An 18,458-nucleotide genomic window follows, 5' to 3' on the forward strand; every position below is an offset into this window, starting at 1 on the left:
GCTATGCAAATAAAGTTTTATTATATTATTATAATTACACTACGAAACAGGATAACGGGCCTTGTATGTGAACGAAACGTGCTGGTCATTGGGAAATTCGGGACAACTCCCGAACGGCCGGTCCAGTCCAGGCCGGTCTGGGCCAGCCATTTTTTGTTTTTTTTATTTAAAAAAATACGAATAATAATTTCGAAGATGCACAAAAGGTTTGTGACATAATGTTGTGCACAGCAGCCGCTCTCAGCCATCCTGGCTGCAACGCAGCCTGTTAGGTCACTGTAGGTCGGACCTAAAGTGACCTAAAATGCGCTCGCACACCCCTTGATTCGTCAGTGTTTCGTTTCCACTTCCCAGGCTGAATTATGGGCCTACCACTTCCCTGCGTGAACCTCAACAATACAATGAATGGTTGATGCCAACAAGCTGCAGCCAGCTCCTCAGAAGTGAGACAAATGAGGTCACAAAGACCAAATAAACCCTCAGTGATTCTATATAGTGTTTGTGTTTGGCCTGATATACTTATTGGCTTATAGAGTCATTGATCACATTGTCCTTTTTCACTGGCAGCTATTGGCCCACATGTTTGTCTTCAGCACACCTGGTTTCACTGAGGCTGATCATTAACTAGTGGGGGGTGGGGGGGGGGGGGAATGAGATAATAAAAACTCTTCATACCTGCAGGCACGTGCACACGTCGACCTCAAAGGGGGCTTCACCCCTAGCTGCCCTTTTTACCCGTCTGTAAAACACAACCGCCCTCTCTCCAGACCACGAATGCAGCAAATGCCACTCCTTCCCATGCCATACTGGAAGACAGCATTCAGGAGAATAGCTTTTTTCTCCGAAGTCTCCCGAACTTGAACACAGTATTTTGCGTTGAACAAATGTGTTTCTAAATCCAATGTCGTTACACCTGCATCTCCACTATAGCTAGAGTGCTGGGTTGCGCCTCCGAAAATAGCTGATCTACAAGTAGATCTGCTATTTTCGTCCAAAAGTGCCCTTTTACGGGATTTCAGCCCCTAGCTGCCCCTCTAACACGCTCTGCACGTCCCTGCTTCGTACCAAAACTGGACCCCTTGTGACAGACAGCCGATCGTCGCTACATGTCACTTCCTCGTCTCGAGTGATCCAAAGGTTATGTTGAGTCACACAATGTTTCCTTTTATAGGTAGTTTTGCCTTATTTGTATATGAGAGTTGAGAGCAGGGAGCTGGGGTTATAGCATTCACCCAATGTGCTTTGATCTATACCAGAGCTACGATATTGAGGGGGCAGAAACCGAGCGCTCGAGGGGTGTTCATGCAGCCCTGAACTGAGACAAGCTGGAGTTGGAAATGCATTGTTTAATGAGGGCGGCACAACGCTATTTTAAGCTATGTGTGCAACATGACAACTGTTTTAAAGTATTGTACAGTAACAACTAAAGTCTCTTTGATGTTTATTTTGTAGTATTACTACAAAACAATCTAAAATAAAGGGATTTTAGATCATTAAAGCTGGGCTGTTGCCTGAGTCCAATGCATTTCTGCCTACTTCCGGTCCAGGACTTGTCCCAGTTGGTTGTCCCCATTCTCAATAGAAGTCGATAGGTAGAAGAGCCATTGGACTGGCCCCACAAAGAAGAAAAAATCACACACGTGTGAACTGAGTGGTGCAATTCCCCCCCCCCCCCCCCCCCTCTCTCTCTCTCTCTCTATCTCATTAGTCACTACCCCTCTCACTGTTTCTGGCGCCCCCTACTGCTATTATTAAGTCACATACTCGTGCTTACACAGACAGACACACACACAAACAAACAGACAGGTACGAGGACATTGCAAGCTGGTTGTAGGAGTGGTTGCACCACTCAAAAACAACTAAAAGTGTTGTATAACCAGCCGTTTTTTTCTACTTTCTAATTCTTTGTTTGGCCCGAAGAATTGTGTTTGTTGTCATGATTTGTCACGACAAGAGTTGGCCTCGTACGACGCTTAAAAGGTCTTTAAATAAATACTTTCTGAAAAGTCTATGAGGAAAATGCTTTGAGATTCCTTTCCTGGGCTACTCGTTGTTCTGAAAGGGGGAGGGTCTGCGACGCTCTATATAGGCTGTATAAGTGACCTGTCTGTTCCTCAGGACGACTCCATTATGTTGAATTATATCACCGCATTATAATTGGAGGGAAACGTATTCCTCACATGTGTTCGCCAGTCCACTGAGTTGAGTGAAATCTGCATGTGCCTGACTGGGGTTGTTCCTGATTGCTCTACTTTATAGTGCAAGCCGTCTGCACAGCGTGATTTATTCCATTTAGACCTGAGGGCGATTCTAAAAAAAAAAAGATTGCTTCTAAATCAGACAGTTTTCCGATATATCTACATCAGAACTATTTAATGTCAAGGACCGCCACGCCCCAAGATTATATGTAGGTAATTGGCCGCCGACCCCCATCCGAAGATATGTCGTTCCAGGGAAGCAAATATTTGAGTTGAAAACGTTCGCCCTGAATGAATATATATTCATATAGATTTGCGTCACATATATAGATTTGCGTCACATTTTCAACGATTTTTCAAAAATATTGAAAAATAGCAGATCTACAAGCTCGTAGCGCTGCACCGAGTGCCGCGCTACGAGCTTGTAGATCTGCTATTTTTCAATAGCTAAAAAGTATAACACAATGCTTAAAACGCAAAAGAAAAGGGGTTCCCCGTCCAGAATGGGTTATACTGTATAATGTGTCGTTTGCAGATTGTGGCGTGCAACGTACTGTATGTCATCCAGTGTTGTTGGAGTATAAATTAATCATATATAAGTACTGCTTCCTCTCTTCTGGTACAATCTATTAGATCACTTTGGCACTCAAATTGTTTTCGAGTCGATGGTGCTCTTTCGAGTGACGCCAATGCCCTATTCTTGGGAGCGCTCGTACGTTTGCCTCCCGGGGCCAGGCAGACATATTATAATGTATGTGTGACATGTATAATATATATATATATAAAAAAGTGTTGGGTTGCCTCAGTGTTGCTGTGCGAATCCCAATAGAACATGGTGTCGCTAAATGATTCAGTCTGTCACTCGTGTGTGTGTGTGTGTGTGTGTGTGTGTGTGTGTGTGTGTGTGTGTGTGTGTGTGTGTGTGTGTGTGAGTATACACACTAGTCTGTATATACGTCATACTGACCATGATGCTGGCAATGAGACTGACATGTTTCTGACATGAGATACTGACAAGATACTGACCAAGACCATGATACTGACCATGATAGACATATTCTGAGTTCTGACATGATAGGCAACCATGATAGATATATGACACAGGCATGATATTCTTTCCCAATCCCAGAGACAGCAGAAGTATAAGACTTCAGACTTGTACCACCATAGTAGTAGGTACATTTTCTGTCACAAAACAGAAAATAGTACAACAAAAGGAAGCTATAATTAGATATAAATTAAGTTCTATGGGCTCACAGAATCATCCTCCAGGTCTCTAATAATAATAATAATAATATTAATAATAATGTAACTCCTTATTACTTTGTACCTGAAGACAACAGTCTTTGGCTTTTTGACTTTGAGGAAGGAATAGTTTGTTCCCTTTCAAATCCTGTGCATTGCCTCGTGGCCACCGGAATTATATAGCCTATACATCACTAATTCAGTTTCAAGATCACATTATAGTATTTCACATTGAGAATATATGAGAATTTCATCAAAAGGGGGGGAAACAAATATTCCTCACCCCAACCTTCAAGTAAGGTTCCTTTGAATTGGTTCAGAGTTTAAACCCATTTTGGGCGGGAACCCGTTTTGGTGTTAGCATTATACGTTATGCTTTAGCTATTGAAAAATAGCAGATCTACAAGCTCATAGCGCGCCACTCGGTGGCGCCCTATGAGCTTGTAGGTCTGCTATTTTTGAAAAATCTAAGAACGACCGACATAGAAACATAGCTTTTTCAGAAAACTGTCAGGATGTAGAAGAAGGTAGTCGACGAACATTTCTCGTCTTAGTTTTAGTCCACAAAAACAACACTGCTTGTGAACCTCCATCACTCGCATACATTGGCTCCTCTCCACTCACACAGAATGCAGCTGAGGGAATTTCTCACGTGTGGCCCTTATTTCTTGCTGAGTGGCTCTGACAGTGCTTTCACTGCTAAGAATAGGAGAGGAGAGAGAGAGAGAGAGAGAGAGAGAGCTTGGCAGGCAAGACACTGATCATCCTGGACACCTGGTCACGCCACCGCCCTCCTCTGAGGATGATGGATGTTGGAGTTCCATCTTGTTTTACCTCAGTGTGTCTCACAGTGACTCAGACTATACTGTCACATAGTGTCTGTTTCTTTCAGTGCATGCGTGTGCAAGAAGTGTGTGTCAGCAGCACTCAGCAGCATGCATTGTACCTTGTGGCCATGCCCATGACGTATATTTTATTTATTTTTTGCATTCAAGGGTTGCTTGTCAGCGAAGTATATTCTCCTACCGGGAGCAGAGAACATGCTGACAGATTGAATTCAGATCAAGTCACATAGCAACAAGATGTCTCTTTGTAATTCCCGCATGAAAAATGCATTAAAAGCCCTGAATTCATAGACAGCCAACTGTCAAGAGTGCACGTGCTTTGGCTGTCATGGGAGGTGTAGTGTAAGAATTTTATATTCTATCTTTATCGTCCTGGTGGATGGATTAACCCAGGACCTGTACACACCTCTTAGTGACTCTTAGTGACCAGTTTTTATGGGTCGTGAGTAAATATCCTGTATTTTTCATGACCAATTTGTCACTAATAGGACTATAGTCCATATGACTGTGGACTGACACAGCCCTGGGAAGGCAACCCAGCCTATAATTTCTGCACTTTTCCGGTTTTGAATTAATTAATTTTGACAAACCAATGCAAATGTAGTCTACTTGCCAGAATGTGAACCCAATTTTTGGGGTAAAACTAATGCTTGGAATGGATTCAGCATCATGAAAACCCCCTAGTTTGACATGTCACATGCTACATAAAGCATGATGACATTTCTTTTACTTACACACGTATATAGGTTGTTAATGGTATGGTCACATATTATGCCAATTATGAAAAATTCTCAACAAATGCAAGTTAGCATCCGGCAGTTTCTACATGCTGGGGGCCGGCCCATATACTCAACCTTTATAACATAAAACTCTTGGTGTACTCAACATGTCCGGGTTCACCATGGGGCTCTATGGGCTGGCAAGTATAGACCCATTCTGGACCGGACGTGAACCCGTTTTTGGTGTTTTAACTTAAGCATTATGTTATACTTTAGCTAATGAAAAACAGCAGATCTACAAGCTCATAGCGCGCCACCGAGTTTTTAAGCAGATTCGTTTTTAAACTGTTTTTAAACATAATAAACTCATGAAATGTAAATTAAATAAACATAATTAATTAGCATCATTGAACCGTTTTTATCAATCAATACTCAATTCAAATGTATTTTAAATCAAATAATTATGTTCAATGATCATGTCCAATTGGCCATCATGTTTCCTTTAACTCCAACTCAAGTCATCACAAACAACAACAACAAACAATGTCCATGAACTGGCATGCAACTGGCATGATCTGTCACAAATAAACAGTTCTTTCTCACCGGCTGTCTCTCCAGCATTTATATGGCTGCATCCTTCTGCTCTGCTGTTTCAGTGTGTGTTGCTCCTCTTTGGATGAACACTGCTGTTTCTCATGGAGGTTTGTGTGTTTCCTGTGTTTGGCCGGGAACTGCCCATAGATCCGAAGTCCCGTTAGTCCGAACATGCACTGCTCCCGTGCTTGCGGTTATAGGTTTGCTCCCGTGCTTGCGGTTAGGTTTAGGTTAGGGTTAGAGATAGGGATAGTAATTTCGGAACAATGAACCTTCTGACTAATGACACGGCACCGTTTGGCCAACGCCCTACTCTCAGGTGCTGATTAGTGAGGCAATTGGGGAGTGAGTGAGTGACAATCAGCTGAGTGTCAGTGGCAATGATTGTCGGTCCAGATTTAACCCCTTGCTCTCCATGTCTCCAAGTTGACTTCACAGGTATATTAGGGACTCTGTGTTATTGGTTAGTTTGCTCTATTATAACACTAGTGTTTCCCAAGAGTGGGACTTTTTATGTTATGTACGCCCTGGGAGGGTTTCTGAGCTAAAATAAAAGTGCTTTGAGTGCAAGAGACGTTGTTGCCTGGATTATTCTGCGTACGGGTCCAAAATACTGAGGTGTTCCTGACAACAAATATTTGAATATATATTCTTTCAGATAGAATTTTTTTTAATTTATTTCGACGTCAGGCCTAAATGGGCCTATATAATGTCCTGGTGTGGTTCCTCTGCAGGTGAACAGTGTTGGCCGTCAGGCGCCCACGGTGGTCCTGTCAGAGAGGGCTGCGCCGGTCAGCGCCGACCACCTCAGAGCAGTGGACAGCGTGGCGTCCTATGGCAACAGGACTGTGAGCGTCTACAGCGAGGGCAACACGTGAGTATAGTGGAGCTGTCCCAGACTAAGGATTTGTATAGTCGAAATTAATATGAATAAATTTGCCACCCCCACCTCCCCCCCAAAAAAAAACATCGACTGAGAGGCTTGTCATTAGCCAGATTGAGCACAGCAGGTGAGATTGAGATTCTGGAGTCTATCAGGCCAGCGCACTGTGAAAGTCACAGGCAGTGGCACATTGCCACACAGGCAGACACACTCCACATGCACATTGGAGATTGATTAAAAACAGTCAGAAAGCATGTTCAAATGTGTTTATGTCCCCCCACAGACCTAGTGGAATAATACAATAATATTTTGTGAACATCGACTGAGAGGTGGTCAGTCGACTGAGACCCGTTCCGATCGATTATTCGACTATTCGACTAATCGAGGTCAGCCCTAGAGTATAGTGGTGAGACCTGGCTTGACCACTGCACTCTAGTGTTGTTTTTGGCGATCCACAAGCTCACAACGCGTCGCGCCGCGACCTTGTTGTGAGCTTGTATAGATCGGCTATTTTCAGCATGCAACCCAAGTGTAAAATGACTTATACTGGATCTCTTGTCCACTATAGTCCCTTCCTAACATTTTAGTCTAGTTTGTATTTGTTGATGAAATTTGAGTACTGTATAATAGTCTTAGTTTTAGTCATCATAGCTTAGTTTTCATTTTAGTTTCCATTTAGTTTTCATCAGTGGAAAAAGGTACTGTAGTCGACGAACATTTTTCGTCATAGTTTTAGTCGACGAAAACAACACTGCTGCAATCTCCTCTGTGCTCTATAGATTTAATCTAGACTATAGAGCACATGTGGTTCTATAGACTCTAGAACATGTATGGGCAACTGGGGGGGGGGGGGGGGGGGCACATCGATCACCTTCACATAACCCATTCTGACCTGAGATCAGATTCTAAAAATGTCTTCTACATCCTGACAGTTTTCCATTCTGACCTGAGATCAGATTCTAAAAATGTCTTCTACATCCTGACAGTTTTCCATTCTGACCTGAGATCAGATTCTAAAAATGTCTTCTATGTCAGTTGCTCTTCGATTTTTCAAAAATAGCAGACCTACAAGCTCATAGCGCGCCACTCGGTGGCGCGCTATGAGCTTGTAGATCAATGACTAGTGTTTTTTTATTTTAATTGTCTTTTTTTTATGTCCAATGTATTTGTATTTAAGTTCAAACGTTAACATAACTATAAATGAAATTGAAATAAAATAAAATAAAATAAAATAAAACTTTCCAACAACAATTCAAAATAAATTCAGGATTCAAATAAAGTAAAAATTGCAGATTTTCGGCTATTTTTGCAACTTTTGTGTAACATCGAATGACAAAGCAGGCCATTGATTTACGGGAAAAGATCAAATGCGGAGATAGGAGGTTTCTGCCCGACAGTATAATGCAATGTCAGAGTGTAGAGTATAGAGTAGCGACACACTTTGATCTCGCCGCAAAGCGAGCGCCAATGGGCGATAGTTCCAAACATTGCTCCTAATGGCTGGAACTATCCCATTGAGATAGAATGAGCACTTCCACATTCCATTGTTACAACGGGAGTCAACACTATAGTGTCGCCACTCTCTCTTACTATATTACTCTGGCAAAGGTGGCCCTCTGGAGTGAGTGTGACATGTACTATAGTGGCCCTCGATCTCCATCATCACAGTTGCCCGCATCTCTGCTTTAGAATAGACTGTAATCATTCAGATGAACAAGTACACCTATCCAACTATGAATTATTGTCTTTGCAATTATTGTATTGATAACTTTTCCAAATTCCGACTATAATCAAATAATTGGAGAAGCATATTTTTGGGATAATAAAAAATATATATCAAGTTATCAACGGATCAACACCACAAAATTTCATATATTGTCGCACAATGGTGTCGCACTGAGTGCCGCGCTACGAGCTTGTAGATCTGCTATTTTTGATGAATCGTGAAAATGTGTTGTGCAAATCTTTAAATATATTCTTTCATAGCGAGCGTTTTTAACTCAAATCTTTGCTTCTGGTGGGGTCACTGGAACAGCATATATAACAATATTTTCAGATAGGGGTCGGCGGCCAAGTACATATATCTTTGGGGGTCCTTGACATGAAAATGTTTGAGAACGACTGACACAGGGTTTTTCCAGAAAATTTAGATTTAGAAGACATTTATAGAATATTTTCTCAGGTCTAAAATGGGTTAAAAAAAAATCGCACCCCTATACCTTTTTACCTACAGTTATCGCGCTAATAACAACACCAACACCCGCGGCGCTGAGCCTGCGTCTGGAAACCCCAGCAGGGCGCCCGTAACCGTTAGGCCCAACAACAGCTCCTCGGACGAGGCCGACAGCGTCCAGAAGAAGCACCTTGAACCCGTGGAGAAGAAGGCATGGCGGCCCATGCCCTGCACCGGCTCCCCTGTTGAATATGAGACCGGCTATACCACTGGGGGGGAGAGTGGGAATGAACTGGCTCAGGACCAGACGGATTATCTCTTCAGGTGGGCCATTAGAATGTTCTCCGTCCCCCGTCCCCTCGATTCATTACGTTTGCCCTCTTGCCCTTTTTAATTTCAACAATCAGTGGCATGCACAGACATTTAGAGGGGCAGGTGCTCAAGTGGAGAGGAAAAAAAAGGGTGCAGCGCGTGGAACCGGCCGGTTGCCTTAACCCATTCTGACCTGAGATCAGATTCATACGAGGTTTCCACTGGACACACACTGGTCTGATTAACCCATTCTGACCTGAGATCAGATTCTAAAAATGTTAGTCGTTCTTCGATTAAAAAAAAAATAGCAGACCTACAAGCTTGTAGCGCGCCACTCGGTGGCGCGCGATATGAGCTTGTAGATCTGCTATTTTTCAATAGCTAAAGCATAACATGATGCCAACACCAAAATGGGTGCCCGGTCAGAATGGGTGTGAGATTTATAGATTTTGGGGCCTAAATAATATATTAGATTTTTTTTTTTATCAAGAATTGATCAATCTCACCATGGTCAACATACTGTGCAGTGTACACTGTACAAAAAAAACTAATAAATTAATTACCTTTTTTTCTTCTTCAAAATTTGTCCAGAGAGAAAAGTGCTCTAGCACACTGTCTATCTGTGCACGCCACTGTTAATGCTTCCATGTACATATGCAACTATTTTCTTGCATATATGTTTGTTTTAAAATGACTAAAAGCTACACAATCCCTACTCTACTATGGTAATTCCTTCTCATTTTTGCTATATATATTTTTTTCTAATATATATATATTGTTTTATTTGGTTTTTAACATAAAAAAAAAAAAAAAACATTTCATTTCCCCACACCTCCCCCCCCCCCCCCCCAGCATAAATACAAATACGTCATTGTCCTCTTTCTCTGCCACGTCTTTGTGCACTGTATAAAATAATGATAATAATACATTTTAAAACATTTTAGATTCACATTAACGTTACTAATTGGGCGCCATGCAGGCTTTACCCGGAGATAACGTCGGACGAGCAGCGGCGCGAGTACAAGCGGGAGTTTGACGCCGACCGGGCGTGCTACAAGAGGCTGTGTGCGGACATGGACGACGTCAGCGATCGGATACACAAGCTGAGCCGAGAACTGGACACCCTGGGACAGTCCTCCGTCACATACCAGGTAGAGAGAGAACTGGACACCATGGGACAGTCCCACACTCGCTATCCTACACTCGCGAACCGCCAGTAATGTGATCCTGGCGGTTCGCGAGTGTAGGATAGCGTTTCCGTAGTTAAATACAGGGTACATTGCGTTATTATAATGGCACAGAGTGCATTTTAGAGAGAAACTGGGGACCTGAGACACTTCCCAGGTTCGAGAATAGACTTTTACCAAGGTCTAGCAGGCTTTGTTTCGGTGAGTGGTTACGTCGTTTTGTTTATTTGCTGGTATTAGAAAAACAGCGCACAGGAGTGGAAATATGACCAGAGGGCTGTGGAAGGTACTTCCACAAGGTGTCAGAGAGAGGCTCGCTGTAAGCCTTGGACCAGGGCTACCTGGGACAGTCCTCCGTCACATACCAGGTAGAGAGAACTGGACACCCTGGGACAGTCCTCCGTCACATACCAGGTAGTAGGGCATTCATCGATTTATCGATTTATCGATAAATTATCACGAGTCGACTCGCAGCAGCGCGAGTCGAAAGTTGTGCTTTTTTTTTTTTACGCTCGCTCCGTGCTCACTTCAAAATCCACCCGCCCCGCTCCTCGCTCCGCTCGCGCTCCGCTCACATGCTCTGTTGTAGGTTAGGCTACCCATCGTCATGAGTCCAACTCCAAATCCAAAAGAACAGATATGTAAAACTGTCGACACGCCATGAGCGGTGCATTGGTGATTTGTATGTCTATTCTCATGGACAGTCCGTGAAGCGTATGGGCTTGAGAGCAGGCCCAGCGCCAGGATGAAAAAGTAAAAGTAGCAGTAGTTATACTTTACACCTCTGAACCTGAGAGCTGTGTCCCTTCTGGGTTTGTGCTGTTCTGAAGCCAAAACCACAGAACCCATGTGTCCGTTTGCAGGAAGGAAGCATTGGTTTTTTGTTTCAGGTGATAACCTATTGCATCCACCTGGCCAACTCATGCAGTCACGCAGAGGTGTTTTTCTATGACGCCTTTTTTCCCTTTCAAATTCTTTCCCTTTATTTGGTGGGGGCCGGGTTTGCAATTCTTCAAAGAACAACTTTGTTTTTGTATTTCAAACAAGGTTCATGTTTTAGGTTGTTATTAGAGAAAGTAAAAGGTGAGTGTTAAATTTTTTTTTCATTCGCTGCTTTCTTTCCTTTTTAACGATTTTAATTGTTTTTGACAGGGGGGGGGGAACAAGTGGCTAAATATGTATTTTAAGGTGATTTCTTTATTAGGACTATAGTAAATAATAACAAAGAAATAGCCATAACATTTTGTAAATAAAAGTACATATTTAGCCACTTGTTCGAATGCCCCCGCCCCCTGTCAAAAATAGCTAAAATCACTAAAACGAAAGAAAGCAACAAACGAAGAAAAAAATAACACTTACCTTTTACTTTCTCTAATAACAGCCTAAAACATGAACCTTGGTTGAAAAAAGTTGTCCTTTAACCACAGAGGATAGGGTGTAAAGCTCTTTTATACATTAAAATCAGTAGCTATTCTTATAGCACTCCATTGCACAAGATTATACACATTGGTCATGTAGGATCATCACTGTAGGATGTTAAATATTGTCATATTCTCTAATTGCACAAATATTGACTTTCTTTGTCTACCTTGCTTGTTTACCATAATCGTTGCTGTCGGGAGAAAACCTCATAACTCCATTTTTAAGGTTTTAGATTTTCTTTGGGGATAAATCAGTGCTATTGAACACCCTTTACATCTGTGTGTTGTTTCAAAAATATTGAGCCAATGGAAAGTAGTAAAAAGTGCTTTGGACAAAACCTCTTAACTCCATTGGACGGACCCTCAAAATGTCTGCTAAAGCAACTAACTCCACCACCTCTCCCCCTCTCATGGAAGTCATTGACAATATATAAAGTTACAACACCAACTTTGATGAGGCTCTATTGCTTTGTTTTAAAAAAAAGGTTTTCTTTATTTCCTGAAAAATGTATATTTTTAATTTCCTGAAAAATGAACATTTTGGAGTTATGAGATTTCCTCCTGACAGCAGAGATATATATTTTGTATAGCGTTTTTAATAGCAAAATCTACATTTTGCTATTAAAACGTGACTTAAAACCGTCACCGTCACAGAGCAGCATTAGTCTCGCGTTACCGGACTGTTGCCTCTCGCAATTTCCAAATGCTTTCATCATCATACAGTCTGTCACTTCCGTTTCGTCTTTACAAGTTCATAGCGCGGCACTCGGTGCCGCGCTATGAACTTGTAGATCTGCTATTTTTCAATAGCTAAAGTATAACATAATGCTAACACCAAAAGGGGTTCCCACCCAAAATGCGTTAAGGGTCTTTCGAGCGGGAAGCGAGGAACGCAGGCGTTGTTTGCTCAAGAGGGGCGCAACAACGCAAGCGTAAAACGAGCACTTGCACAAAACAAATTCACGGGGCCTCCGCGCTCACGTAAATGCGCTTGCGTTGTCGCACCGTGACTGCTCCGCGCAAAACACGCAGGTCTCATTGGACGATAGGCTGCGTTATATCGCTTCACGTTTTGAAAGGCCCTTTATAGAGCGTCGCAGCCCCACCCCCTTTCAGAACGACGAGTGGCCCAGGAAATGAATCCCAATGCATTTTTCCCATAGGCTTTTCTTAAAGTATTTATTTAAAGACGGTTACGCCGCGGACAAAGCCAACTCGGATCGTGACAAATCATGACAATGAACACAATATGTTGGGCCGATCAAATCATTAGAAAGAAGAAAATAAAGGCAGGAGACAACACTATTTGTTTTGTTTTTCTTCTTATAAATTATTTGATCGGCCCCAAAACATTGTGTTCATTGTCATGATTTGTCACGATCCGAGTTGGCTTTGTCCGCGGCGTAACCGTCTTTAAATAAATACTTTTAAGAAAAGCCAATGGGAAAAATGCATTGGGATTAATTTCCTGGGCCACTCGTCGTTCTGAAAGGGGGAGGGACTGCGACGCTCTATTGAGGACCCAGGTGAGTTTCAACATGCTGACTGACATTCCTGGACACAACTGTCTGTTAATATTAATTTTGATCTTCCTCAGGGAGTGACGGATGAGTATAACAGACTGAAGGAGCTAAAGAGGGTGAGTTTGAATGACTAATCTGCTCATGAATTCATTTTGAATCAATCTGTTCCTACAAAAGACAAATCACCAGCTTTGCTTTGAGCAGGAAAGATTACTTCACTCACTGACAATGACAGGTCACAATGGTCATTTCTGTGAAAATAACTACTTTTTGCAGACTCTGAATGGTTTGGCAGAAGCTGTCCGATGAAATCATCTGTTGTAGGCTACATTGTTGGTTCACAATGTGGGGTCCAGGGGTCCTTGAGGGGCTTCCCGGGCTAAATGATTGATACTTAAGAACCAAATGGACCCTTATGCGTTTGTATAACGCCAAGAGTGTAAGAGTGGAACCGATTCCATTCGTACTACACACAGAGAAATAACACTCTGGGGTCACAGAGAAATTAATTGTATCAAATGGGGTTCCTATGATGCTAAAACGGGGGGGTCCTTGAAATAAAAAAAAGGTTTTAGAATAACCGCTATAGTGAACATAATAAAAAGAACCACTTCACCACTTTCAACCATATCATCATAAAATTCGTCCTCACTAATAATCATGATAAAATAGCACATTTTTGGTCTGTGGGCAGTTCTGAAACCCGTCCACCAGTGACATCATCGACGGGGAATCCAAGTTGCAATGCAATAGAGGGTATGCGCATGCATAAATGCATGTTTTCTTTTTTCCTTCTTTATTTTCTTTGTCTTTTAATGTCTCTTCTATTCGTAATCTGTGAAGCACTTGCTGTATGAAATGTGCTATACAAATAACGTTTTTTAATTGATTGATGGCAAATTAGTGTGGCAAGGTGAGTTTAACATTGTTTAACGTTGTTTAATACAATCAGATATAGGACTTTTCTGTTTGGATGTATAGGGGCTGTAAAGGCCAGTAGCCTAAGTAGTTTTTTGACACTCAGTAGGCTTTCCTGCATAACTTCCGGGTTTGATGATGATGTCACGCGCATACCCTCTATAATGGAAGCCATTGTTCTCACGATAATCAAAAAATCAAAATATTATTGATTAGTGTTTAAAAAACGAAATCTGCCTAACGATGATGTCACTGGTGGACGGGTTTCTGAACTGCCCACAGCCCTCCCGTGAGACACAGGCCGAGTAGGAAAATAATTGTGGTATTTTATCATGAACATTAGTAAGGATATGAAGATAAGTTGAAAAGTGGTGAAGTGGTTCTTTAACTTACTCTGGGCGGGAGCCCCTTTTGGTGTTTTAAGCATTATGTTATATACTTACTAGCTATTATATATAAAAATAGCAGATCTACAAGCTCATAGCTCATAGCTTATAGGTCTGCTATTTTTGAAAAATCGTGAAAATGTGGCGCAAATCTTTGAATATATATTCTTTCTCAGACAACAGACTATCAGGCCAAGAAGAAACAAAGCAAGGAACTGAGGCAGAAACTGTTCCACATCAAGCGCCTGGTGAAGAACTACGACCATGGCCTTTGTTAAACTACAACCCAATCATGTCAGACGAGACACAGGTGGTCCTGGTCTCTGCGACGAAATGGGACATGCATAACAGGGACGTGCACACATGAAGACATCAAAGGGGGCGTCAGCCCCTGCCCTTTTACCCGTCTGTAAAACAACTGCCCTTTACAGACCAACGAATGCAGCGTTTACTAATGGCGAAAGAAATGCAAAATGCCACTCCTTTTCCATGCCATGCCGGAAGGCAGCATTCAAGTCTCCTGAACTTCTGAATTTTGCGTTGAACACATTTGTTTAGAAATCCATGTTGTTACACACCGCATCTCCACTAGCTAAAAGAGTACTGGGTTGCGCCTGCGAAAATAGCTGATCTGCAAGCTCTCAACGCGGCGACGCGTTGTGAGCTTGTAGATCTGCTGTTTTCGCTATTTTAGTTCAAAAGGGCCCTCTTACGTCAGCCCCTGCCTCTCTGACACTCTCTGCACGTCCCTGATGCATTAAGACAATGCAGCTTTTTGTGGCCACAAAAAACGTGGTGTGAAATGTTTGATTTCGTCCTCCTATTAAAGGGATAGTTCAGATTTTTTTTTAACTTTAAGCTGTATGAAGTACTTGCCATTAATATAGTGGTTGCAACTGTATTAATTGTGGGAGTTCTGCTCTGGTTTTGGTAAAATATGAAGTAGTTCCGGTCATTTTGTGGGGTATTAAAAGTAAATTAATTCACAAAACTATAACGTCATTTGTCTTGTTGACCTATATTTCTAAAAGATTAACGCAACTTTCGTTCAACTTTGACCCCTCTATCACTTCACATGGAACTATTTCTGGGCGTAGTGATATGGACACAAAAAACATAGTTCCATGTGATAGAGCGAAAGTTGCACTAATATTTTAGAAATAGGTCAACAATACAAATGACGTTAGTTTTGTGGATTAATTTACTTTTAATGCGTGGCCCCACCAGTGCCCCTCACAAAACGACTTAATATTTCACCAAAACCAGAGCAGAACAGCTCCCACCACGGGACTCGGGCAATCAATTAACACAGTTGCAACCACTATATTAATGGCAAGTATTTCATACAGCTTAAGTTTAAAAAAATCTGAACTATCCCTTTAACCTTTGTGTTGCATGCCATTTTAATGCTCTTCAAAGCCATTTAAGATGTGATGTTTCTAATTTATTACAACAATGCACATACTAGTAACCATGCCATCCCATCAACTATTACTATACTGTTGGTCAGAACTGGTTTAGCTTTCTTGGAATAATGTTCCTTTTCCAACACCCCTTAAGAGATTTAAGTGGATAAAGTAACAGATATGATGATACACTGTATTCTAGTTTTAGTGAAGAAATACCCCAAAAGTGACATTTTGTATAGAAATTTATAAAATATGTAATAAGACATTGTAACCACTGAGAAATTTAACATCATCAAATAAATTGCTTTTCAGTATACGGTATTAAAGTCTCAAGCATTTTCATAGCATACTGTACACCTATATGAAATGTTAAAAGTGTCAATGTGTCATTTTTTCATTCTTGTCCCCCCTCCCCCCCCCGGACAATAAAACAAAAATCATAAGCTCACCATTAGATTCTGGCCTTTTAATAATGCTTCCATACACATGAAAATAAAAAAAGAAACTAGACATCTCAGCAACACAAACGTAGGAAAAACAGTAATAGTACATTTATCTTTTTTTTCTTTCTTTCTGTTCTTTATAGGAACTCGTTGAGTGAGACTTTAAAGGAGTTGAGTGAGTTAAATGAAGAATATCTCAAGTTACTGTAAAAAATAAAATAAAAAAGGCCAGGGGATATTTCAAGAAGCCTGAACCGTCCTCCTTTCTCCAGAGAGAACGACGCCGTTCATGGTTTTGTGTGGATTGAACGTCAAATTCTAAACATCCGGAAATGATTTCACAGGTTGTGTCCCGTGATGGGGCTTTGAAAGCTATACCTTTGGCAAAAAAACATTGCTTCTTGAAATACCCTCGTGAGGTAAATCCTGGCGGAGCAGAACATTGGACCCTGTCCTCCTTTTCAGCTCCTCCTCAGGTAGTGGGGACATTTTGGCATTGTATATATATATATATATTTATATATATATATATATATATATATATATATATTTATATATATATATATACTCCCAAGTGCAGTCCATCTGTCAGATTCATGTCCAGTAACAATAGCGTCTCACGTCGCTTCAGCAGAGAGGGGAGAGCCATTTAGACCGGACATCGGAAAAAGAAAAAGTCTTCTGTATTTGGCCCCCCCATCTGAAAATATGTTTTTCCAGGGACAGCCCCAGAAGCAAAGATTCGCTCTGAAAGAATATGCATTCAAAGATTTGCGCCACATTTTCACAAAAAAATAAATAGCAGACCTACAAAGCTCGTAGCTTGTAGGTCTGCTATTTTTCAATAGCTAAAGCATAACAATGCTTAAAACACCAAAAGGGGTTCCCGCCGAAAAAGTGATTTATGCTGCAGCACACACTTCGAATGTTATCAGCCTACAATCAAGAATATGTCCGTGATCAGCTTATGAATAGAGCCAATATTGTGAAATTAATAATTATACAACAGGTCGTTGAGGAAGCTGAATCTGATTGGTTGAAACTGCCTTCTAGCCGTGCTTCAAACCAGCATCATGGAACACCTAATTAAAACAAATAATTCAACCGTGTTGTTCTCCCAGAGAGTGCAGCGGACTCGGTGGCTAGGCTAGCTAGTATTTTGGGACATTTATGGTTGTAGTGGCTTAAAATCATAATTTATTTTGCACTCAGTTTCAAGGGTAACCGTTGTATAATCGCAATATTACACGAGAGGGTGTGCGTTACTGTCATTAATGGCACTTCTGCGCTGCTTACAGAACTCGCCTTTGCCTCATTCTTGCAGCGACGCAGGTGTGCCATTAATGACACCCTCTCGTGTAAAATCGCTTGAATCAGACATACTAGGAAATGCGGAAGTGAAACTACCGACACGTAAGGGAGCATGTTGCTTTCCGTGACCATGACAAGAGTCTCTGGTGGCCTTGAGCCACGTGAGGTACCGCCGAGCGAGTCGCCGTGCCGAGCGTCGCGACGGCCACCAGAGCCGACTCAGCGCCATTCGAGTTGCGTACCGATAGGCACAGAATAGAAAATATTAGTCCCCCCCCCCCTACTTTCCATGCCCTGCGGCATGAACACAGCCGAGCGCCATCGCTAAAAACAACGTCAGTACAGCCAATATGGCCATATTCCCAACGTCTTGATAACGGTTGATAATGTGTATTTTAATGCAGTGATAACATAATGACTCCGTTGGCTACAGCGACAAAACATGTCAACAGGCTTTAGTTCTTTTTTTTTCCCTTTTTTTACATCGACAGATGGAAGAGGTATTTTTATGTAAATATTAACTTTAAGAAAAAAGAAAAAAAAACAACCAAATGTTTAAACACTCAAAAGAACACCTTTTTTTATCCTCTTCAGATTTTCACTGTGTAAAGAATTAAACAATTTGAAACTGAACTGAACAGATCCAAAAAACTAAACTTTTAACATGCAGAAGAAAGACTTGGCCTCAATATACTGTATATATATATATACACATACACACATTTCAATAAATTGTTGTGTTCTTTTCTTGCACAAACATCGTAAAGACTTGAGTAAACCTCTGATAGATTTCCAAATGGTAAAGTTTGATTATGGCAAATCCGAAGCATTCGTTTTGGCTCCTTTGTTTTGACATGTCTTTGTTGTTCCATCATCCATTAAAAAAAAAAA

At 41.5% G+C, this 18,458-nt stretch overlaps 1 protein-coding gene across 1 annotated transcript in view; it reads left to right on the top strand.

Moving 5' to 3' along the window:
• Positions 1–14,682, top strand: part of LOC310871126 (occludin-like) — a gene marked incomplete at both ends in the record, with an annotated part of 34,275 nt that extends 19,593 nt beyond the window's left edge. Inside the window, 5 exons of the mRNA XM_083782615.1 lie at positions 6,336–6,475; positions 8,718–8,981; positions 9,949–10,120; positions 13,175–13,216; positions 14,581–14,682. Coding sequence (XP_083638741.1) covers positions 6,336–6,475; positions 8,718–8,981; positions 9,949–10,120; positions 13,175–13,216; positions 14,581–14,682 — 720 coding nt within the window. The remainder of the gene's footprint in view (positions 1–6,335; positions 6,476–8,717; positions 8,982–9,948; positions 10,121–13,174; positions 13,217–14,580) is intronic.
• Positions 14,683–18,458: the final 3,776 nt, after the last annotated feature.

The sequence above is a fragment of the Protomyctophum parallelum genome (genome assembly GCF_964188405.1).
Source record: "Protomyctophum parallelum genome assembly, chromosome: 14".
NCBI lineage: Eukaryota > Metazoa > Chordata > Actinopteri > Myctophiformes > Myctophidae > Protomyctophum > Protomyctophum parallelum.